Source organism: Corvus cornix, chromosome 3 (assembly GCF_000738735.6).
Source record: "Corvus cornix cornix isolate S_Up_H32 chromosome 3, ASM73873v5, whole genome shotgun sequence".
Taxonomy (NCBI): Eukaryota; Metazoa; Chordata; class Aves; order Passeriformes; family Corvidae; genus Corvus; species Corvus cornix.
Genome location: NC_047056.1, coordinates 90,999,911 through 91,023,736, shown reverse-complemented (window position 1 = coordinate 91,023,736; position 23,826 = coordinate 90,999,911). Strand labels below are relative to the sequence as shown.

The 23,826-nt window shown below is 39.7% G+C and overlaps 1 protein-coding gene across 3 annotated transcripts in view; it reads left to right on the top strand.

Moving 5' to 3' along the window:
- Window positions 1–5,002: 5,002 nt before the first annotated feature.
- The window catches only part of LOC104693474 (muscular LMNA interacting protein), a 103,752-nt gene continuing 84,928 nt past the window's right edge, over window positions 5,003–23,826 (top strand). The window contains exon 1 of one of the 3 annotated variants that reach the window (XM_039569892.1): window positions 5,003–5,263. In XM_039569892.1, coding sequence (XP_039425826.1) covers window positions 5,201–5,263 — 63 coding nt within the window. In that variant the 5' untranslated portion in view covers window positions 5,003–5,200. The remainder of the gene's footprint in view (window positions 5,264–23,826) is intronic. The other 2 variants (XM_019289971.3, XM_039569893.1) reach the window with 2 other exon arrangements.

The following is a 23,826-nucleotide window of genomic DNA, read 5'->3' as shown; positions in this document are numbered from 1 at the left end:
ATGGAAAACAGTACGAATCAATATGGGAGGGAAGATTTTTGTGTGTGTGTGTAACTAATCTACTGAAGTATATTTTACAGCCCAGGATAATTTGGTTGGCTGGGATATAGCAGTAATATTCAGGGACATCATGTATATAGCTGAAGCAATGGATATCTGATGGAAAAGAGGTCTGTTGTTCCACTCCTATCTGTACCCCTGGAGGACAGTAGATGTAGGACCTTGCCAGCCCAAGGATAGTCCACTTTAAAATAATTGACTTAAAAGACCTGCAAAGAGAAGAACGCACGTACAGCTTCCGTGGACTGCCGTGTCAGAAAAGGCTCTGAGCTCTTGGAAACAATTTATTATGTTGAAATAACCTTCTTTGTTTTCATCCTCAAACATATACAAACTTCTCCCTTTGGAGAATATTTGTCACGGAGTCTCCTGCTCCCTGTACATGACATGTAGGACTCTGCTTCCACACATGCAAAGCAGAAACTTGTGGTGCCTGTGCTGTTTTCCTTTCTCCACGCCTGCTATCTCCTGCTCTGTGAGTATTTGCGGAGCCAGCGGGGTGGACCAGGGAGTGACAACAGCAGCTGTTGGGTTCTGCGGCAGGAATGTGGACCCACCTCTCATAAGGATCAGCTTCCCACCCTTGGCTCCTGGCTGCCTGGAGGTAAGCCTGCTTCATACGCTGTCTTGGTAGTTCAGTCATGCTCTTCATTTCTGCAGGGGTCCTGCCATGGAATACCAGCTAGAAATGCTGCTGGTGTCCTGTCGTTTCCAGGCGTGTGCAAGTGACCTTGGGTGCATATGACCTGGGGTAACATAGGGGGATGCTTGCTGGCAGGGCACGGTGGGGCTGAGAGAAGGGTGAGCACCAGAAATAACCTGGAAAGCTCAACTTGTGCCATCTGCTGGAGTGGCAGTTAAGAGTCATGGGGAAGCCTACTGAGTTTGTGCTTGTTCCTTTCAGCTTTTTTGATTTAAGTGTGGGACAGAAACTCTCTCCATGTTAGAGCTTTAAAAATCACTGTGAGAGTAATTGCTGTATTAGGGTTTTTAACTGGTATATGTTAAGTAGATGGTTTTCAACTGAGTACAGCTTAATTGACCACATCAGGGTAAGAATTAATACTTCTGTTGAATTCTTATGATGTGTCTGATGCTGAGCAAATAAAAGCTATGGGCTTAGGAGAGCAGCAGTGCAGATATGTGACGTGTGGTGTAGCCACTGGCTGGCAGCCCTGGGCTACTGCTGAGCCAGGCTGAAAATGAAAATGTGCAAATTTAAAGAATTGCAGGAGCCACAAGAGTGAAAACACAGCTGAGAGTGACAGAAGCATCATGATACTCACTTGCTTCCTTCTCCAAGAACAGCAGATCAAATGAGCACAGAAGATAACATCTGCTTAAATGCCTTATTTACACGATACTGTTATTTGGGATATACAGCACTTGCACCTTACAAGAAAGCCCACAACTCTCTCCTCCATCAGCTTCTCTTGGCCTCTTGTTAGCTCCTGGTCTGAGAAGAGAAACAGGTGTCAAGAGATGAGTGACTGTAATAAAAAGAAGCAATTGGAAATAGCACAGTAATTTAGGCAATGTCTAGAACATGCTTTTTACTTAGCACCTATTTTCTATGTTTTTCCCTTGCGAAGTAAAACAGGAAATATACAGTTACTAACAGTGTCTCAGAAAGTCCTTGGAGTAGAATAACCATTATTTCTCTGTAGGAATAAGAAATGTACTCTCATGATTATATAAAACCAAATTCTCAGATGGTTAGGATCATGGTCTTTCCTCAGGTTTATTGATGAAATGTCATGCTGAGCAAGGTGTGGTAGATAATAAGGTGATGTCAGCTTTTCTGTGCTCTATCTCCAGGGTCTTTATATAATGGCATTCAGGCTACAGAAGAACCCTGCATCCAGTGTTTGTTTCCTGGGCTCCCTGATTTTAGTGTGATGGCATGAAGTTTGGTGTCATACTCTCTTGCATTCATAGCCTTTTTTTCATGTTCCCATCTCCAATGCAGTTTGCTCCAACTGCCTTGCAGTTGCGTGGTCAGCAGCATGATGCATTCTGAATGTAAATTTCCATTCATGAGAAGTGGAGATTCTCAAGTGAGTGCTGTTAGATGCTTTTACAAGAATGTTAATGGAAAACCCACTTGTGAAACTACATACTCTCACCACTATCTTATGTTAAAATTATTGAGTACAGTTCACTCCATAGTCAATTCCTTGTGTCTTTCTATAGTGATTGTCTTTGATATCAGAGGGTGAGATGACACATGAGAACAGTATTAGACCCTGCATGTAAAGACTATAAACATTACTGAAGATTAAGTTTTAGGGTAGTTAGGATGAGTGCTAAGTTACATGCAGCATAAACACCAGATAAAAATCTGCCATTACTTGCTTATAAATGTCTGGAGTCCTGCATTGCTGGTTAATATTGCACCACTGAGAGCCTACTCTTTTACTGACATGGATCTCTGTTCCCCAGCCCAAGGAGGAAGTGACTTCCCTGGGAGCCACTGTTCGGAAGCCTGCTGACCTCCAGGGTCTCCCAGCTAGCAGTGGGATAGAGCTGGGAGGGCATCGAGCTGACACAGCTGAATGTGCCCACCCGAGGTGCTGCTGTCCTTGTCTGTCATTTCAAACCATTGCAGATGGACAGATTAATGGGAGTGGAGGGGCTTCAGGTTCTTCCCCTGCGCCGCAGGAATGGCCGGTAATGTAAGCAGCAGCATAGTGCAAGCTGCTGTTTGGGTCCCGCTGAGGACCTCCTTTGAGGTCTTTAAGTGGTGCAAGGACATTATGAAATCCCTTGCCACAGGGATAAGTTTCAGCCTCAGGAAAGATTATGAAGATACGAACTTACTATTGTTTGCCTTCCCACTGAGGAGTGGAGAACTGCAGATTTCCTCTGGGTATTATGTTGCTTACTCTTGCTCTTTTTATCCCAGCATTTCCAGGAGACACAGCAGGGTGATTTTTTACTTCATGACATCAAGCTCATATTTATTCCCTCTGCTACAGCAGCTCTTGCAGATTTGACTGGTTCTTTGCATTTGCCTTGCCATATTTACTCTTCTGCTGGCTGTCTTACACAGGTGAAAGAAAGACTAAAGAAAAACAATTGTCACTGAACTAACTTCTTCTTTGTTCTGAAGAATGTTTCAGAACAGGAACAGTTTAAGGTTTGGGGGTTTTTTATCAACTTTTCATGTATAAGGTATGTAGACTGTTGGGAGATGACTGGCTACCTTCCTATCTAAGGCTCTAAAGATCACGTGAGTATAACATCTATCAAGAGACATGCCTAAAGGAGTGTGCCTAGTTATAATAGATAAAAATATAATGATAAAAAAAGGTTCAATATTTATTTATTAATTTATCCCATCTACTTATTTATTTATTTTATGAGAGCCTTCTTTTACCAATGTGTTGACGGGAAGAGGTGGAAAGGATGTGTGTTTATGAGGGATTTAGTTAAATGCTTAAACAGCCAGCTTTACAGCAGGGCTAATGAACCACAGATTACTAGAGAGCATGTTCTTGTTTAACAGTAGCAAACATTTTCTGTGTTACTCTGTGTCTTCATGCTTCCCCTTCCCTTGCTGGTAGGGGCAGAGCCAGCCTTGTGTGAATCACACCTTAGGCAACATGATCCCAGTTGATGTCGCAGCAGAAGGGTGTGTTGGAAACCTTGGCATCCTCAGCAGAGCTGCTGAGAGGTTCCTCCAGCACTCCAGTTTCTATTATTGGCCTCCTGACTTTATCATTGTGAACCAGAGCCAGGTTATTCTTCAGCAGTCAGCTAACAGACTCCACAACCACCCTCATATGGCTGTCAGCTCCATTTTAGTTGTTCACTGGTCATTTCTTCACAGTGCCTGCTGGAAGTTTAGCAACTCTTTCTGCATTTCAGAAGTGCAAGATGTCGTATTCTGATACTAGGAAAGGAGAGTACACTCTGCATGAGGGAATGGGGGGATAGCTCTGTTCCAAAGACTCAACAGGGAAAGACCAATAGTTATGGTAAAGTGCTGTTTTAAAGTATTTTTCTGTACACTTTCATCTCTACATAGCAACATGTGGTGCCAGTGAATTATATTTGTCATTTTATTTGCTTAATAATCTCTGTGAACTCAAGTTAGTGCTACTGAGACATAGCTATTAATTTTCATGGACTTTCTTGGAGTGAAAGCTCCTCTGGACTTGGGCTCAGAGGGAAGCCAAAGCACAGGGGTTGAATTAGAACCTTTGGACAAGCTGAGATACATGAAGGCACACTGAAGTGAAATAGAAATATAGATTTTTAACTTTTAGTAGAAATATGTGCTAAGTGCCTTAAACATTAAAGAGCTGTAGCAGAGACCTTAAACACAGTTCTTGCTGCAGCAGTGGTACCTTTTCACAGAATTCTTTACTTTAGACAAAATATAGATAGAATGATACTGTTCACATATTTTAGATGGAGTGTTCACATAAACAAGAAGAACTGATAGAAACTGTATATGCAAATCTGTGTAATACATGTGTAACACTTGTGTAAGACTTACGAGTGTTAGAATTAGACCAGGATAGGTTAAGAAAAAGAAAACTAGAATTGTGTGTTAATCTTATTGGTCAGTTAACAAGTATAATCCACACTTCTGTAAGAAAAAATAAAGAGAATATAGAAGAAACTAGAATTAGAAGAAGAAGCTGTTTTTGCCTGCTGTTTGCCGTTGCTGCTTGGCTTTAGCATGTAACTCCCTTGAACTCTGCCTTCAAGAAAGCTATGAGACTATGAAATAAAGAACTTAGCAGAACAGGAGCCTCCTCTGCTCTCTTACCCTGGTCTGAGAAGGAAGGGTACCCCGTCAAAAGCTCAACAGGATTTTTCAGTGTGAGCTTTTGGGATAGAGGGGAACAAGGAGAGAATGAATGGGGCTGGTAACCAAAATCCATCCTGAACAATTTGCTGTGATACCAAACCAATGTTTATTGTTATCAAAGGCAGCTGTCTCTCTTCTCTCCACGCTTCTATTTGTGGATTTTCGATGGCTATAAATGGAAACACATGCTGACCAGAAATCACCACAGCGCTCCTGATACTTTTCTGTCCTGACTCCAAAAGTGCAGGGATATCTAACATGTAGTCAGGTTGAATCATTTCTGCTCAGGATATTAGCTGATTTTTATTCCCCTGGGAAATGGAGTTAGGAAAACGTGAAAGCAAAGCCTCAGGAAGAGAAGCTTTAGAGGAAAAGCAAATGGTAAGCTATGTTGAGAAATGTTGATATTTTAAATTTTTTTTATTGTAATTATAAGCAGGAAAAGGAAATAATCTATTGTACTTTATAGGAGTATTTCCTGGCTTCCTTTAACCACTGACCTTGAAGATTAAAACTTTATTCATGTATGTTAAATTAATTATAAATTAATTATGACAGTACATTTCTATGGAAATTATGGAAATTTGTGAATGCATTTTGTGTGCATGTGAAATGCAAAAACTGAAATCTAGTTAAACTTTGATTTGTTATCGTAACCCAAACTGATAGCTAATATCTGTGAGTTTCTTCTGTTTTTCTTAAGGGACAATTTCGTATCTTTGCACATTATGTTCCATAACTTTAGATCAGTAAATGGCAGAAGAAATTTTTTGTGTCTGGAGTGAGTCTGAAACTTACTGAAAAGAGGTGTCACCAAAACAAATTATTAGGAGAAAGTGAAAACAGTCAAAACAATTAGCTTATTCCTAATTAGCTGAGGCTTGCAATGCAATTTATAATTTGCCTTGTGTTAATGAGGTTTTTTTCTTGATATCACAAAAAGGGCAGTTTTTTCTTGGCTTTGCAAAGCTGTCAAGAAAAGTGGTCATCACTCTTGCTAAGAAAGAAATTAGCACTGAATTTTTTAGCACTTAAATGGTGGTGTTGTGTTGATTTGGTTTCGTAGTGGGCCAACTTTTACTCCTGTTTAATCACAACGTTGGCCTCCACTAGCCTCAGTTAAGTGAGTTTTGGCAAGCTTGTGTGTTAGTTAACAGTTTTAAATACAACTTCACCAAGGCAAGATGCCTTGGGTAGGAAATAGGGAAAGCAATGAAACTGAAAGTCATGACCTGGTCTTACAGTATTTTTCTTTAAAAAAGCAGTGTTTATCTAAAGAGTAATATCTGAAAGAGCATTGCTAAAGCTCCAGCATTAAGTTCTAATGGAAATACTATTTATTGTTTTAATTGTTCATTTTCTCATTAATTAATTCTTTAGACAATGACCTCATTTTCAATTTGTGGTTGATATCTAAAATATGAGGAAAACTCATCAAAATTAAAAACAAGTATAAAATCCACTTAATCTTCAGGGAACGTTTCAAAGGAAACCCTTGAAATTTTGTTTCAGCTCATGCATAGAGAAAATATATAGCCATGTAATCAGCCAGTATGGTTATCTAATTGCAGACCATATCCTCATGCACAAAGTATTGACCAGCCAACCTTAAGTAAGGCTTTTCCAAAATGCAGAGTGCTTCATTTGGAACACTAATGATCTGCTGATGACCTTCTCTGTGTGCATCATTTACTAATTTTAAGAATAGCAAACTGGAGCAAACAGGGACCCCAGTGATGGGAGCCGTGCTAACACCCATGTCAGGTCACACACTGTTCAGTAGTTTCAAAACTAAATCCTCCCAACACATTGAGCTGAGAGTGTCCCTTGGCAGTGGCAGGTCACATTCCCGTGGATGCTCAGTGAGGGGGATACAGACACCTTGGCTCAGTGTGTTTCTCACCACTCTGTTCAGTGGAGGAATGCCTCAGCTGTACGCCAGTTCTCCCAGCCCTTTCCCTGTCCCCTTCCAGCTGAGCCCCAGCCTCCTCTACATCCCACCTCAAACTGTCTCTGCCTGTTTAGTCTTAATGCCTTTCTTTTTGTTTGCTAGATTGATTTCCCTTTGCCCCCACATTTTTTCCCTAGTTGTGTATCTCCTGGATTTTTATTGATTCTGCCCTTTTTTCTTTGTTACATGCAGGTCAGGTCAACTGACTGTGTGGTAGCAGTGTCAATCTGTGGCACAGATGCTATTTGTACATGCTATTGTTGGTGTCTGTTCACATATTTAACTTCAGTAGAGCAAATACATAAACTGTTTCATATTCTGCTTCCACCTCTTGTGCTGCCTTTTTGCACTTCAGCTCAGTTACAAACTCTGTTTGGCCACACTGGTGTCCTGATAAGTCTGCTTGTATTCCTGAATCATGAACAGTCTTGCATGTGTGTAAGAGGCTGTTTTCAAGGACGTGATGGCTTTCCCAAACTCCCTGTGTTTCCAAGCTGCCTTCTACAGTATCCTACTTACCAGCTTCTGGATAGGCTGAAGTCACTTTTCCTAAAGCCCAGGGTGTGTGTTTTGGTACTTGTCTTCCTCAGCTCCCTGCAAGGTCTTAGGCCTCACTATTTCACAGTCACCACAGCCAAGCTTGCCACTGAGTGTAACATCCACAGGCACTTTTCCCTTGTTTATGAATAACAGATCCAGCTGTGTATGACACTGGTTGGCCCATCCTGTGCCTGAATCAAGAAGTAGTCCTTGACACCCTGCAGAAACTGTCTGCAGTGCTTGTGCCTTGCCATTTTGTTCTCTGCAGGTGTCACAAAAGCTTAAGGCTCGCGTGAAAAACCCCAAACAAACAGGGTGTGGAGTCCAGATACTTCCCTGAGTTGTTTAAAGAAATTGTTGTGAGCAGCACTGCCCACTTCCTCACCCCTTCTGTGCTCTCTATAGCCCAGTCCCACTGTGATGTCACCCTCCCTGGCCTCTCCTCTGTCCTGACCCAGGAGCACTCACCCAGCCCTGTTGTTCAACCTGTGCAAAAATTCTCCACATTTTAGCTGCTGCTGCACACAGAGATTGTCTTCTTTTCCCTGCCTTTCTGAAGAGCCTCACAGCACTATTGCCATGTGAGCTATCCCAGCGTATCTCAGTTATTTCTGTAATGTTGTAGTTTTGTGACCTATATGTATTTGTATGTGTGAGACCAATCTTGGATTTGTATGCCTTGTTACAAATATTTTCTAGTTATTTTCAAAAGAACGAAGTCTATGTCATTCTGAAAATATTCTGATTGTAGCATGTCAATCAAATAGAGACCAGTTCATGCTCAGAGTCTAACATAGAAGACAACCTCACAGACAGGTTTATGAAGTGGTATTGTACCTTTACACTCACTGCTTACTGTGGATGAGATAAATAATATAAAATTCTCTACCACTTCAGGCTTTTTCACGTAATATTTGTGAAATTTATTGTTAAAGAATTCCTGTCCTTGCTTCCTGGAGGAAGACTCTTCGGCAGCCAGAATCCTGAAGAGAGTCTTTGTGTGGAGCTGACTGTGGGAATGGAAGATAATGGAGGGCCCATTTTATGAAGGGAAAATAGAATGACTCACTATAAAATAGATTGGACTAAGTAGATGGACATAATTTTCCTTTTCATAGCTTTGATAGCTCAGAAGGATACAGTAATTCTGGAGTTTCCCTACTGAAATGATGACTCACCTCAAAATAGTCTGTTTTCAGAAGTCCTCATACCTTAATGCATATTGCCTTATTTGAATTTATTTTAATTATATTTCACACTTGTCTCTTTCTTAGTTGATCTATTCTGTCCCCATGAAAAACAGCACATAAACTATTGCATTTAAGATAATGTTTACATTGGTATGTTTAACAGGGAACATTTAATCTTTGTACTATAGTTTGCATTTTAGGGTTTTTCTTCTTACATGGAGTAGCAATAAAGAACAGTTCTGTAGAGAATATAAATCAGCCAAATGGATATATGAATCAGAACGAGTTCCATGCACTCCTTGAAGTGGCATTAAGGTTAGGTTTTGAATGAGAGGGTTGCAGGACTTCATTCAGAGAATAAGCATTTGGTTTTCACAAACAGTATGTGGATACAACTTATACAGAGCAAGGCAATTTGGATCAAGTCCACCCAAGCAAAACAATGATTAATCTTTGTACTCTAGTAGCAACATCAAGAGTCCTGTCAATATCAGGTCTTCTCCATGGGAAGTGTGGGAAGTAGAGATTCCTTGAAGAAGGCAGCCTGTTTCCTGAAGTTTGCCACCTAAGGGAGCCCAGACAGAATGGAGGATGGTGACTAGTGAGGTGATGGCAGGTCCTGCTTGCAGGTTTTGTTGTTGATTTAACGACATGTAAACCAGGTGAGAAGCGAGCATGAGATGGGAAGGGTTGTTTGAAGAGCAGAAGATAAGAGAGCTGGGTGGAGGCTGGTGGGAGTGGGCAGGGCAGGGAGCGCTGGCTACAGCCATGCCTCCATGGAGACTTCTTCTGCTAGGTCACCCTCGCTCTTGTGCTGTGAGGGCTGGTGTCAGACAGCTAGAGACGGCAGCACTCCCTCTGGGCTTAGGCTGTCGCTTCTTTGCCAGGAGCAGGACCCCGTGGCCAGTGCTCTGACATACTCCCTCTGGGCATGCACCAGGCAGCTCCTGCTGGTGGTGGCTGCAGCCAGAGAGGTGTGCTAAAGCCTCAGTGGATCGCCCCAGGGAAGGAAGAGGAGCCGAGGGAAGAGCGAATGTTTCTTTGTGCAGATACAGGGAGTCAAACGCCTGGACAAAGGGATCATCTTTAGCAGCAGCAGAAATCTCCGTGGCTGAGTAACAGCAGAATAGCTGCGTCTGCTCATAGCCTTGGAGACGAACCGAGCTTGTGCCTGTGTGACACACCAGCCCCTGAGCCACTCCTCCTGGTGGGGGGAGCGAGCCTGGAAAGGTCGAGGTGGGAGGGATACGGTTGCTGCTCTTGGGAAGCAGCTCGAATTGGAGTCTGTGAGAGGGGCAGGTCTGTAGGTTCCTCGTGTATCAGGTATCTGGTGTCCGTGCAGAGCTCAGGGTCTCCACCCTCGTACACATCTAGCCAGGACGGTGGTGCAGGAGCACAGAACAGCACTGCTGAGGTCGCATCTTTCTCGTGGAGAGAGGAGGTGATGATCACAGCTTGTGAGGATGGCAGGGATTCCGAGGGGGAGAAGAACAGTGATAGAGCCCGGAGTGCAGAACGTACCGGTGCTTCAGCAGGTTACATGCTCTGAGCAAGCCGATGGCACATGCACACAAACCCCTGCTCCTCTGCCAGTTCTCCCACCTAACAAAGGACAGGCTAGGTGACTGCTAGACTGCCAATTTACATTCAGGTGAGACGGTAAAGGTGAGAGGTGAAGTGAGTTTTTGTTTAAGTCTGCTTTCCTCACTGGTTTACTTTGCACCTTGGCTTTTCTTCCGTCTGCTGTAAGAACACACCTACCCACAAAAGAAACTCCTAAAAATACATTGCCTGCCTGAATCCTTTCCTCAATTTGATAATTTGGTGCTGAAGTTTGAGTATCATGCTCATCTCACGGCATAGGAAATTAAATAAACACAGAAGTCTAGAGTTAGAGGTGGTTTTATATGTGTATATATGTAAATAATTCCTGTGTATCTAAAATAAGAGTTTTAGTTCTTGCTGTGGAAGGTGTGTGTGATCTCCTCTGGGAGATTTTGTCATGTAGCTGAGTTCAGGTGGGTGAGTTGACACACTTAAGGCATTTTGTGCTACTTTGTCCCACATTACAGCAGCTTTGGCAAAAAGGATTGCTTCCACTTTCAAATAATCCAGAGCTTTGTAGATCAGGACTGAGGCTTTGTAGTTGCTACAGCAAGAAACTGGTAAGATCCTAACATGGAGGCAATTGCATCTTGCTGTACAGGTGTAGGAAAGTGACCAAGGCAGAGCTCCAGCCAGAAGATCACCATTTCCTCTTGCATACCTAGAGTTGCATTCCTGCCTAACTGTGTGGATGCATGGATTACTTCAGCAAGCAATCACCCAGAAGGAGGAGGAGGGAATAAACTTGGAGCCTGCACGTAGCAGCGTATTTTTAGCACTGTTGGTGCAACGTTAAACAGGACAAAAGAAAATGGGAAGCACTGAATCCTGGTCTTCCCTTCTTTCTAATCCTGTCACTGAACATAAGTGTAACGAGGCAAGAGCTGCCTTTTTTTTAAGCTAATGCCAGTCTTACAGAGGCACTGCTGGAACATTTGAGGTAGGCTTTGGTTGCATCAGTGGGAAAAGAGCTATCTTGGAGAGGTGTCATCAGTGCATTTTTGGTTGGAGGTTATGTGAAACATTACCATACATTCTCACACGGGTGTTCCGAAGAGAAGTGCAGCAGATTCCTGTAGGGTCTCGGATGTTGTGGTAAAAGAGGCTTTTCATGAACAAGTAGCAATGGCATATTTTAATGTTTTGGGGTGAGGAAAGAGAGCCCCTGTAACAGTTGGATCAATTGCTGCCACAAAGTCATGCAGGGCAATTCAATTGATTGAATTCTGGGTGAGGCATCAAGAAAAAGAGTGTTAGTACGGAGAGACAGCCCCTGTTGATGAACTAAAGCAGTTCTGGGAGATAGTTCTAGGAATGGAACTTTCTAGAATTCAGTTAAATTAAAAGATTGTTCTGTGGTATGCTATTGGTTTGATACTTGCCTGGATGATACCCAGGTGTAACTTGAGAGTTATGAGTGAGAGACCACTTCCAGAAATAAATTTGGCTGTGGAGCCTGTTTAGAAAAAAACCCATTTTTTCCAAAGATATTCCTCAGGAATGTGTGAGTTATGGGTGATACTTGTGAAGAGGTTCACTGTCCACTGCTGCTGCTCACACTGAAATTCAGAATGAACACTCGGAAAAGCTCCTTCATTAGAAGTATAGGGCAGCACTGGAACAACCAGGGTATTTCTGGACTATCCGCTTTGGGAAATTTTCAGGACTGCTGATGGGGTGTCCAGGCTCCTGGATCATGTGTGTGCCTGGGTTTTGTGAGTGTGCATTTTTATTGATAATTTTTGCCTGTTCTGGAGCTAAGTTTCTCACTTTCTATGCAAATTAGTTGTCATATGCAATTCATTCTTCTGGACCCTTCTGGAGATGGGTTGGAGGACACTGGGGGTCGTTGGTGGTCTTGTTGGCAGCCATTTGTTGGCAGCCCATGCCTACTTCTAGACCTCGTTCCTGCACTTATGCTGTGCTGTGTTGTGCTTATCTCCAGAAACCAGAACAAGGATGTTTATCCCAGAAAAGTGCTGCCCTACCTCTGTATGGCCTGCTTCTCCAGTCACATGTAGTGAGGCATCAAGCCTCCCTCAAGTATGGTTGCTTATTTTCATCTCTTCTTGAGAAGAAGATTCCAGTGGATGAGGAGAAGCGAGAGTAGGGTAGCCTATGTTTCACTTTTTAAGAATATAGTCTGCTGCACTGATGGTAGCAAAGGCAGGCTGAAGAAACACAAACTGTGTGTGGAATGAGTTTGTGCTGCAGACAAATGATGAGGCACTGCTGAGGACCTGCCACTTCCTAACAGGTTGGAAAATGGAGCAATGCCTGGTGGTCCTTAATTTCTAGGACAATCTAAAATGTTTCCTTCCTGTTGCTTCTCCTTTAGAGGAAAGCACTACCCTCACCCCTAAGTTCTGTGTATCAAAGGAGCAGTGCTTCAACTCTTGATTGAACATGAAGGTCATGCAGGAAACCTTTCTGCATTTAATGCTGCACTGTTGAGACTTAATGGTTACCTTTTTTTAAAGGACTGATGGTGACTTGTAGTACATATTGCAAAATACTTTCTGATGGCAATTTTACTATATTAATACCTTCCTGGTAACAAAGATCCATTCTTAAGAAAAAGGAAAAAAAGCGGATTTGCTGAACTTAGGGGAAAAGTTAATTTTGCTCAACCACTTTTAATTTGTTCAGAATTCTGAAAAGTAGAAAGTAACTGGTTGAAGCTTTCCGTATCTTGAATTGTATGCAAATAGATGTATTCATACCCCAGAACTGACAGAAATCCCCAAAGCAATTTCACATTTTTCTCTATGAGAGAGAAATTGAATCACTGCCATTCTTTCTTTGCTGTATCATGTTTCTTGATCTTGAAGAACATTTGGAAATCAAACATGGGAAAATTATAGTGTTTTTTAAATATTATGTTTTTAAATGATGTGAAATGAACCGACAATATTTTCTTTAACCATTTAAAATCGAAGATTCAGGGAAGAGCCATAAAAATTTTTTCCCCTGTTGAATAGATTTAAAATTGTTTTCATAGGAATTCCATGCATCTCATAAAATGTTACTGACAGTGCATTTATCACCATTTTACTGCTTCTTAAAAATACAGCTGTTGGTGGTGATTTTATATAACAAGAATACTTGAAAAAATCATTAGATTTTTCAGCCTCAAGCAAGAACTAAGTGGTTTAATATTCTTCTTTAGTAAATGCACTTTGAAATATATCCAGATCAAACCCGAAACATCAACTGAGTTAAGTGATAATCAGGCAAAGAGTAATTCTTAGCCAAGCTCCTGAGCCAAAACTCAGCTCTTTCAGCCTGAGACAACAAAAGCAAAATGCAAAGTGTCTGTATTTGAATTCCAGCAGAGGAGAGGACATGATTTGTCTTTCTCTCTGCTCTTCTTTAATAGATAATGTTGTCACTAATGAGATGGAATAGATCTCAGTTAAAAATGCAGCGGCTTTCCTTGTAACAATCTTATTTACAATCTTTTAGGTGAATTGACACTGATATTTACATATTAAAAAAAAAATCCAAAGAAAATGTCACGGTTTTTTTTTGTCAGCAGAGAAGTAGCTAAATCTTGACAAGAAAGGTTTTATTTTTAAAATTTCATTTTATTTTTAATAACAATATATTCTAGCTTACACTGTCTTTTTCTGAGAAAGAAACTGTATGTGCTGAAGGATTATAATGATAAATGATTCCTGTAGTGACTTGCAGTTCCTCCCCAGTTTCTAAGGCTTAGAAGTCGGGGCTGTGGGCCCATGACTTGTGGTGACACAGTGCTGCATCGTGTGATGGATTGCCTGGGATTTTTAGGGGCTCCAGTGCACTTTAAAGTTTATCAGAGCAAATTTAATTTTCACTTTGTTTCATTTGCTTTGTTTTATTAATAAGTGTTATGATAAAACTGTCAATAACAGGATTACAGGCTATTTCTTTGTTCTCCAATGGTGATTTTTCTTAGGAATCACCATGGTCAACTGCATGAGGATACAATATGACCTGAAAAAAAGAGTATTTACCCCCAGTGGTCTTATAAGTAAAATATGATAAAATAAAACCCAATATTTCATCCTTCTGTTTCCAATTGAATATTTTTTGCATTTTTTAAGAACATATGCTTCTTGACATATGCAGAAAATCCAAGTCAAATGGTTGAGTTGCCCAAAGAAAGGGAAAGCTGGTATTTTCACCCTTCCACATAATGGCAGTCAAAGGGATGAGTCCAGAAAATGGTTCTGCATACTGCAAAGTGCTCTCAGAAATTACCCCCTGGCAGCCAGCTGTGTGCATAACACTCTCAAAATTACTAGGGACAAGTTAAACCAGTTTCTTGAAACCAGCTAAATTTGTAGATATTAGTAATTTTTAAGAAGTAGAAATGATCAGACCACTTGCGTTCTAGGAGCACTGCCTCTGTGAAATGCTCAAGTACTGCAGATGTAAGTGTCAAGTAAAAGGATGGAAATAATTGTCATGGTGCTCTGGGCAGTGCAAGGCTTGGGAGGGGTGTGAGACTGAGCATTGCAGAATTAGGATGTGCTTTGACATGTGCTGATTTAGATTTTCAGAATATACTCTGGTGCAGCAATATTACGTATTCCTTAAAATTCAGTACTTATTCGAAGTGTTGACCCCAGTATTCTGAAGGAATCTCTTTGCTGTTTCTATATTGGAGTTTCTTGATAGGAAACTCTATTAAGAACAGAATTACTTATATGCTGTTATGTTTGTTGTGTATTGTAGATATCTTGTAAAACATTATTTGTCTATGAAATTGTATATTAGAATTTTCTAATTAATGTTTTTGTGTTCTGTTTTTATTACTATTTCTCATACAAAATCTTACAGGTTTAGATGTTCTTTCATTAATGATGCAGGATAAAGTTGCCTTCTTTCAGACTCCTTAAACAAGAACAATTTGTTCCAATAGTGGAATTATATTTGAAATAATGGCTTTTGCATAAAGCACAAATAGTTACAGTAGTTATCTCACTGAGCTATCTCAGGGTGGCAGTGATTCAGTTTGATAGTTGTTTGTCTTCCTTTACAAGTACAGAAAGTGTCTTGTATTTTAGCTACCCTATTTTTGATGTCTGTGAGAGGGTACAATTCTAAATGGATATCCAGGAGTTTACACGTGTAGCCAAGAATTTATCTAATTTTTATATAACTGCGTATAAATGATTTGTATGTCTAGTCACTGACATAAAATATATTTAGGTCCCTTCAGAAGCAGATAGCCACTTTCAATCAATGCCTGAGTGAGCAGATGATGATTTTCCAGTACATCTATAGTTACTTACATGTAACTACTTGCAAACAGACTAAATTATACGTAAAGTGATGATCTGTGTGAAACGCTGCCCTACAGTACAACAGATGCAAAACAATGAAGAACAGTGTTTTTGTATTTGCAGGTGTGGGACATGCAGGTATGGGAAAGAATGTGCAGCATAAAGCATGAAGGGAGTTGATAAGCTGTTTTGTAAAACCAGCTTTCACTTTTGACACAGAATACAAAGGTATTTTTAACATTATTGGATGTTTCTGAGTTCAGTGCACCAGCTTTTGCTCTCAAAAGAAGAGACCAGGACTTGTTCAGAGTGTGACTGTGCCGTCTTCTGAGAGAATCAGGCCATTCTGGGAAGTATCCTAGCCAAATATTCTTTTTTATCTGAGAAGTGGAGGAAATTGTGAGGGATTTTAGTGCTCCAGCTTAGTGAATTTGAAAGGAATCAGATAATATTTGGATTCCAAATGATTGTTTTGGTAACCAGTGGAGAATCTAACCCATTGCATAAATATTAATAATATTTGCATCATCATTAGCATTACTAATGCTGTAATTTTCTATGATTTGTGTTGCAATTTCACCCACAAATCATCTGCATCAGGGCCTTTTAGCTCAAGTTTAGGAGTAACCAATGACTACTCATCTGCTGAACACACTGCACATGCTATTGTATACTAAATTCTTCATATGAATTCGTTGTAAGTGTCTTTCAAGTTCAGATGTTTGTTTTAAGCTGCTATATTGAATATTTGGAAAAAGCATGAAGTGCTTCTGAGTATTGCTTCAAGTGATCTTGAAGCAATATTCAGAAGACTGTAAACAACTTTTTTTTTTCCCCATCTAATAAATATCCCAAAATAAACATCCCAAACTGTTATGTTCTTCAATTTAATAAATAGTTCCCTACTTAAATGTGTGTAATTTAAAATATGTAGATTTCATAAACAGAAAGTTATTGCCATAATTTACAATTTATGTATGTTTTTGTGCTGGAAAATGAAGAATGTTTTAAAGCAGTTTTAATGAAGTTTTAAAACCATAATTATATAATAAGTTTAAAATGTTTTCAGAGGAATGAACATATCTGACAGAAAAATAATCAGAAAGTACATTTATATCTATTAGCTGTGTGTTGAAATCAGTTATTTAGAATTTCACTGAAGTGACTGGCTAGGTATTACGTGGAATGGCAAGTACTGAGGGTGTTTGGAACTATGAACCCACAAAGAAATTGGAAGGCACTTTTTAAAAATAGACACAGAACAATGAATTCTATCTCAGTGAAGTTTATTTGCACCAGCCAGTTACTTTTCAAATTTTTGTTATGTTGTCATCTCTTAAGTTCACATTTTTGGCCTGTTATTGTGATGTGTCATCCCTGTCTGTCCTCCTCCAGCTGAACAGCAACACTCCACTGTCAGAAACGCCTCTGGTGCCTGCTTTCATAATGTGGCGTCTCCGCTTTCCCCGAGCATTGCGTGCTGCCTATCAGAGATGTGGGGCTGTGATACCTGAGTAATAAATCCCAGTCTGGCTTTGGGTGTGACATGAGCACCTGGATGTTGAGCTGAACCAAGGCAGTAGCACCTTTGGATAAGCAATAGTGGTAGCATATGTACCTAAGAACTTTTTATCCCCATATTTAGGCACATGTGGGTTTACAGATGCAGAAAAGGGATGAACACTGAATGGAGGAGGAATAGGGGTTGAAAAGTTGAACCTAGGAGAACTTTTGAGGTATAAGTGTTGCTTTGAATTACTGAATTGGTTTTGGTGGGGAGCTTCAGCCCTTTGTTGTTTCCTGAAGCAATGGGTCTTAGTAAAATCATTTTACTCTTTGCTGCATATGTCAGTAAAATCAATGCTGCAGGGAAAAGTACTGGTGAAGTGAAAAAGTGGAGTGAATCTGGGGGGCTCTTTGGGGCAGCTCAGTGGTGCTGTGACAAAATGTGGTTTGCACCACAAACCTTTTTAGTACTGCACACCATAGACACTGTTGTAATACACACATTAGACAAGACTTGAGGAGAAAGCTGGTAAGACAGGAGAGGCAGGGAGTCCTAAAAATTTTTAAAAGAAGGTGGAGAAAAAGTAATAGGAGTCGGAAATGGGAGAAATGAAAGAAAAGGAAAAAAAGGTAATTACTTTGAAAAATGAAGTAAAGAAAGGCTACAAGATGGTGGGAGTGAGAATTAAATAGATATGTGTGAATTTAAAAAGTTCAAGAAACATGGGAATAGAGATAGAGAATGAAAAATAGGGGATATGTTGGGCTGAATCTTCGGCAACCTTATCATTTTAATAATTGATGTGTGGCTAGCTGTATTTTATTGGTCAATGTAATAATTCCATCACTTGTACTGAATATTAAGTTTCCTCACACTTTTGGTAAATAATTATGTAGAATTCCCAGAGCACTTGAGAGAACATCTGTAAATAACTTGTAAGTACAGCTTAACAGTGGAAACTCCCTCTGCTAATATATTTATAACAACCTTTCACACTGGTTAAGTGACTCTCCCAACATCTGTTAATTCCCCACTAGGCACATATAAGCCTCTTCCATGAAAAAGTTTAGTTGTGCTTTTTCACATACTGCAGGATGAGGGATTTCAGTAAGGAGACTAAAACCTTGTTGCCGTTGCATTTTTCTTGCTGGCTCCATCAGCACATCTTTCCACGTGGGTTGATGCTGATAGTAGGGAAAACTTTTCCTTCTGTACAAACAGGTTTTGCCATTGATTTCCATACCCAAGCCTAGCTGAACCATAAACAAGATTTCCCTCCTTTCCTTCTGGCACTTTATATAAAGCACAGGACTGCATTTGTAACTCAGTCTTAACCAATTGTTTTTGTGTTGATCTATAGAAATAGATGTAGATAGGTATAGAGAAGACTTTTATATCCTGGGACTGCTGTGTAACTAGAAGCTATATTTCTACTGAGAAAGCTGGGAGTGATACTTTGCATCATATCTTAGAGTGAGAAAGCTTCAGCTCTTTGCTTGATTCATTTTGCTATTATTATTTCTATGGTTAATACCTCTCCAGCGTTGCAGACAATCCTCCTTTGCTGCTACTCTTTCAGTGGCGTGGTTGCCTTCTCACTCGACAGCACTAGGCAATGTGTCACATTTTTGGTTGACCTCTTGTTCTCCTGTATTTTCTGAAGTGTTTACAGGATTTGTGGCACTCCGGGCATGTGAGGCAGCAGCTGTGCTCCAGCCTGGCAGGAGCTTTGGGCATTATAACAAGAATTGTCCTTTCACAGCTTTGCAGTGCTCTTCAGTCCCATGGTTGGTTCTTTATTAAAGTCTAGAGATAACCTTGGATTTTTTCAGCATTAGGAAACCTGAAGTAATATCAGATAACATAAATTGGACTGTGCAATTGCCCTGGTTGTTTGTGGGATCTTACAAGGTTGTATTTTGGTTCCTTTGTTTTCATTTTGGCTGTCTTCTGTCACTTACAGGAACAACAGACTGACTGCTATTAATCTTTAATTTCTGATGCATTATTTATTTTTTGGCATATACTTGCCAACCTGTTTCTCTCTGATAAATACTTAGGGTCACTACTTTGTGTGGTTCTATGCACACACTTCATTAGCAGCACTCCTCCACTGGTTTTGTTTGGATTGCTTCTGTGATTTAATGTCCATAGGGACCAGAGTTTGCAGTTGAAAAATTTGATAACTCCATGAAATTAATTATTGTAAGCATTGTGTGTCTGGCTGCTAATACTGAGATGAATGTAAGCACTGACTGTATTTCCGTTTAGGAAAAGCACTTACACTGTTAATTGCTAGTGCTCAGCTTCATGTGGTTCCCTTTCTAAAACACAGCCAATTTTGATTATATACCATTCTGTTTTGATTGAAAAAAACCAGCAACAAGGCCCAAAACTCTAAAACTTCAAATATTTTTTTTAAAGCTTACCACCACAGAACACAGGTTTATGCAAGCCAGCTGGCTTGCATACTGAAATAGTCCCTCTTCCTGTCTGTTATTATGGGCTCTCTATACAGGCTCGGCTGCAACAAACACAGGTAAAATTTGGGCAACCCCCCCAAACACACACAAGACTTTTTTTTTAAGAATTTTATTGAAAACTCTTGTAACTATTTCATGGCTTTAGCAGCATCTTAATATTCTTGTTAGGGGTACATGTGTGTCTATATCTATTTCTACCCAGTTTTGAAATAGCTAATTTACACTGATTGTACTGGAAGATAACAGTAATTTGTTACTCTCTGGAGTAGAATGGGATGAAGTGCAAAAGTAGAATGGGACTTAGTGCAAAAAATATTTATGATTCTTGTGTTTATTTGGATTTTTCACTTTTTTTTTTCTGTAAAGTTGATTTAAAAGTGCTCAAAAGAAATTGACTTAGCATAATACGACAGTTTTTCTTCTCTAACATGCTTCTTTCAGTCATATAGGAGAGGTATTTAATATAAAGGATATGTGTCTCCTTCAGCTTGGCATTTTTGGTAATGCATAGCAGCAGTGACTGCTGAAATACAGTAGTTAGCCTGATGGCTAATTTAAAAGTAAAAGGAAAATAGGATGTTTGGATAGAAAGAAAAAGAATGTCATATGTAAAATATTTCTTACCACAAATAGGTCAGAGCTTATTTTGTGTTGCAATAATAGTTCACTACTGAGCTCCAAAATATTATTGGGAAATCCTTATGTGTCTGATTCTTCAGAAAATAGTTAAGGTGTTTAAGAAGAGGGTTTTGAGCCATGGTTTGGTGTTTCACTGCCCTAAAAAAAGGTACAGGGTCAATGTAGCATTGGAAGAAAGAAACATTATAAAAAACAACCTTATCTCTTACTGTCCGTGTTCTCTCCTAAAAAGATGGAGGTAAAAATTCAATTATCAGCATTAGTCACAGTCTAAGATTTGAGTTCCACAGAAAAAACATTCTGCAGTCAAATTCTGCTGCTATTCTTAGGAATTTTTCAACTTTGCCCAAAAGGATGGAAGATGAGACCACTGCTGCTGAGTCACATTGATGACTAACAGAATGGATAATATCAAGTAGGTGTTTGGCTCCAGCACTAACTCTCCTCACCAGTAAATATCTCTACTAAAAGAATGTATGATTAATACATTAATATGATTAAAAATGACCAAGCACAAATGTTTTGAAGTAATATTGTGCAAGCAGGTAAGGTGGTGGCTTGCATTTTTTGTTTGTGTGTTGGGTGCTTCCTGATATAAAACTGAGGCTTAACCTGCATTTTTTAATCCTGGACAAAAATGATATGAGTGAGAGGGGATTATAATATTCCTTGCTTGGCTCACTGCTGTAAGAACAGCATTGGCAATATGAGTTCAGACAACAAGACTGAATGGGAGGTCCAGTCCATCTAGCTCAGTGTCCTGTCCTTGACTGTTACCTGCAGTTCATGCTTTTGGGAAAAAAGGCACAATGAAAAGGATAGATATTCCTGTGCCTTCCTGTTTCCCCTGAGCTTAGTGTAAATAAGTGGATCTGTTCACCGTGGATGTATTTTCTTGGGTTTTGATCTGTGTTTCTTTTTGGCATCTGGAACTTCCTGATGCAGCAAGTTTCATAATAACTATCTGTTACATGAACTGCCACTTTTGTTTGTATGATAAATTCATGTGGTGCCTCCTGGCAATTTTGTTCTTATACCAAGAATCCATGACACTGGAGTAGAATTTTAGCTTTATAGAGATCTGGTTTTCTATACAATATTATGGTAGGCATAGTCTTGCTCTAGGTACCCACTGGCTCATATTTACAGGGAATCTTGTGCATGAATGGTCCAACTAATGTTACTTAGACAGTCATCATATCCCCTCTTTGAGATGTCTATCATGTACGTCTGAGTGAGAGTAATCTGATTTTTAAAATATCAGTTAAAAAAACCAAGACTGTGATTAATCTGATCCATATTAAACATTTACCTTTGAGTAGGATGGGCTGGCATCTCAGAAGTGCCAATTCCTCTGTATTGCATGTAAAGAGAATGTGACTTAGATGTGGATTTCTGTTCTGGACACCTTTGCATTTGGTCAGATGAATGTTGCTTTTGGGGAGGTCATTCACTACAGAAGAAGAAATATACATTGTATTTATATATGCATTCTGAAACAGATGCTCTATGAAATCATTCACCATATAATAGACTGGTAAAATGCATTTTACTTGCTGTCCTTCCTCAGACATCCTCTGGGCAGGTGGTAGCTAGATCCTTTGGGCACTAGCTAATGTGCTTTTGCAGTACAGAAAGAAATGGCAAGGAAATTTTATCCAATGAATACTCTTAAAGCAGGGTTTTTTCTTAAAGCCTGACATCATGGTGTGCCCACTTTTTTGTGAAATTGTCTATAACCTCAAGAGAGCCCATTCCTTGGATGATGTATTTCATTTAGATTGTAAAGAGGGCTCCCAGCACAATGTCTCTTCAAAGGTCACCCAGAACATTTTGATTAATGCTATCTTGTGTCTATTTGACAGCTACCAAAAGGGAGGAAAAGAGAACACACAAAAAAAGCAAGGCAGTGTGAAAAAATCCCTTTGCTCCTTAACTAAAGCAAGGTGGCAGGTAAATGTTATCCTCACAAGCACATGGGGTGCAGTGGCTTGAAGAATAAGAGATGCTCCCAGGGCCAAGGGAAGAGGAGAGCTGGTCTCTCTGCACCTGGGAGATAGTGAGCCTCAGCTTGCAAGTGCCTTGGTGGTGTGCCTTTAGTTGAGAGCTTGCCATCTTAAATCCGTTCCAAAAATTTGATCTCCCTGATGGCTGAGGAATCTGTTGCTGCCATACTGAATGTTAGCACAAACATGTTGCCTTGCAATTGATGTTGCCCTTCTGATATCAGCTCTTTCCTGATCCTGATGCCAAATCCATAGAGTTTGATTCAAATAGGTAATTGGAAATTATATTTTGTTTTAACCATTTTCCAGTAGGAAAATATGAGAGAAAAATTTATTCAAAGACATAAACAATTCAAGACTGAGCCAAAAAGTAAGCTTCAAGAACCTCTAGCATTTGGCTTACCCTGGTTTTGCAGTTTCGGTAGCTAACAGCAAATGGCATTTAGTTCCCAGTTGTGCTTTCTGGCATTCTAGCACTATTCTTTCTTAAAAAAAAAAAAAACCAAACCCTAAAAGACCTTCAGAACTATTTCTTGATTGTTCTGGCATTCCAGCATTCATCCCCACAAAAATTTCAGGTGCCAGCATGATACTTCAATACAGAAATAGTAAAGAAAATATCAGAGTAACTTTTTAAACTTATTCAAGATATCTGCTATGAACTTTGGATGTGAAAGGTAGGCTCTAGATGTTTGAGGCCTACAGAAGATTTCAATATTTTACTTGCTAGTCTTCAGGAATAATTGAAGAGGTGAGAGTGGGTAGACCCCAGGTTACAGTAATTTTTCTCCTACTATTTCAGAATCTGATTTTGCTTCAATTACCTGATTTTCATTCCCTAAAATCAGAAATTTAGAAGTTCTTATTTTAGATAACAGGGCTAATCAACAGGCTGTGATTCATCTCTCCTGAATTTAGATAGCTGCATTTACATCTGAAGAGGTTATCTAGGCTCCTGTTGCAGTCAGGGAAGGAATTAGGGACTTCTTGGGCATTATTCTGTGATGTAGTTTAGATGCCTATCTTATGGTGAAATGTATTGTTCTCTAAAAAGTGCCTATTCTCTCCCCTTTGACAATAATGGACCCTTGAACAAGCTCACACTTAGATTTGGTAAATATTTGTTTCCTTAAGTGTCTGTACAGGAAATGTCCATTTAAGTTTGCAGAAACTTTGGCTTTTCATATTATTGCAATCCTATTTTTTTTGTCTTTCAATTTATTTAATTCATTGCTCAGAGTTATATTAGATGTGGAACAGGGGTATCAGCAGGCACACCAAAATTTTAGATGTGAAGTTCAAGATATACACAAGTGAAAATGCAGAGAAAATGTAGACTGAAATCTGGGCACAGTCCCAAGAAACAGCTGTTTACATTCCTACTCCTGTGGAAAGGGTTAGGCTATTTTAAGAACCACTGGTTTTGATTGATAGCAGAGGGGATTCCAGTCTGAAAGAGTATTTTCAGCATGTTAAGTATGTCAGGCATTTATTATCTTACACACTCTTGTCTTTTTTTCATGTTTTCTGAAGCTATTTTTCCCCACAACCTCTTTTAATATTCTACTACACCCTATATATTCTTTCTGATAGATTGGGCAAGCTAACAAGGCTCTGCTCATGTTTCTCACTTGAACAGTAAAGGACCAAATGATTAGGAGAGTGTTCAATTTGTACTGTTAATTATGTGAATTTAAGTACAGCAGTTTCCAGGTTGTAATAACCATAACTCCTTCCTTTTAGGAAATGT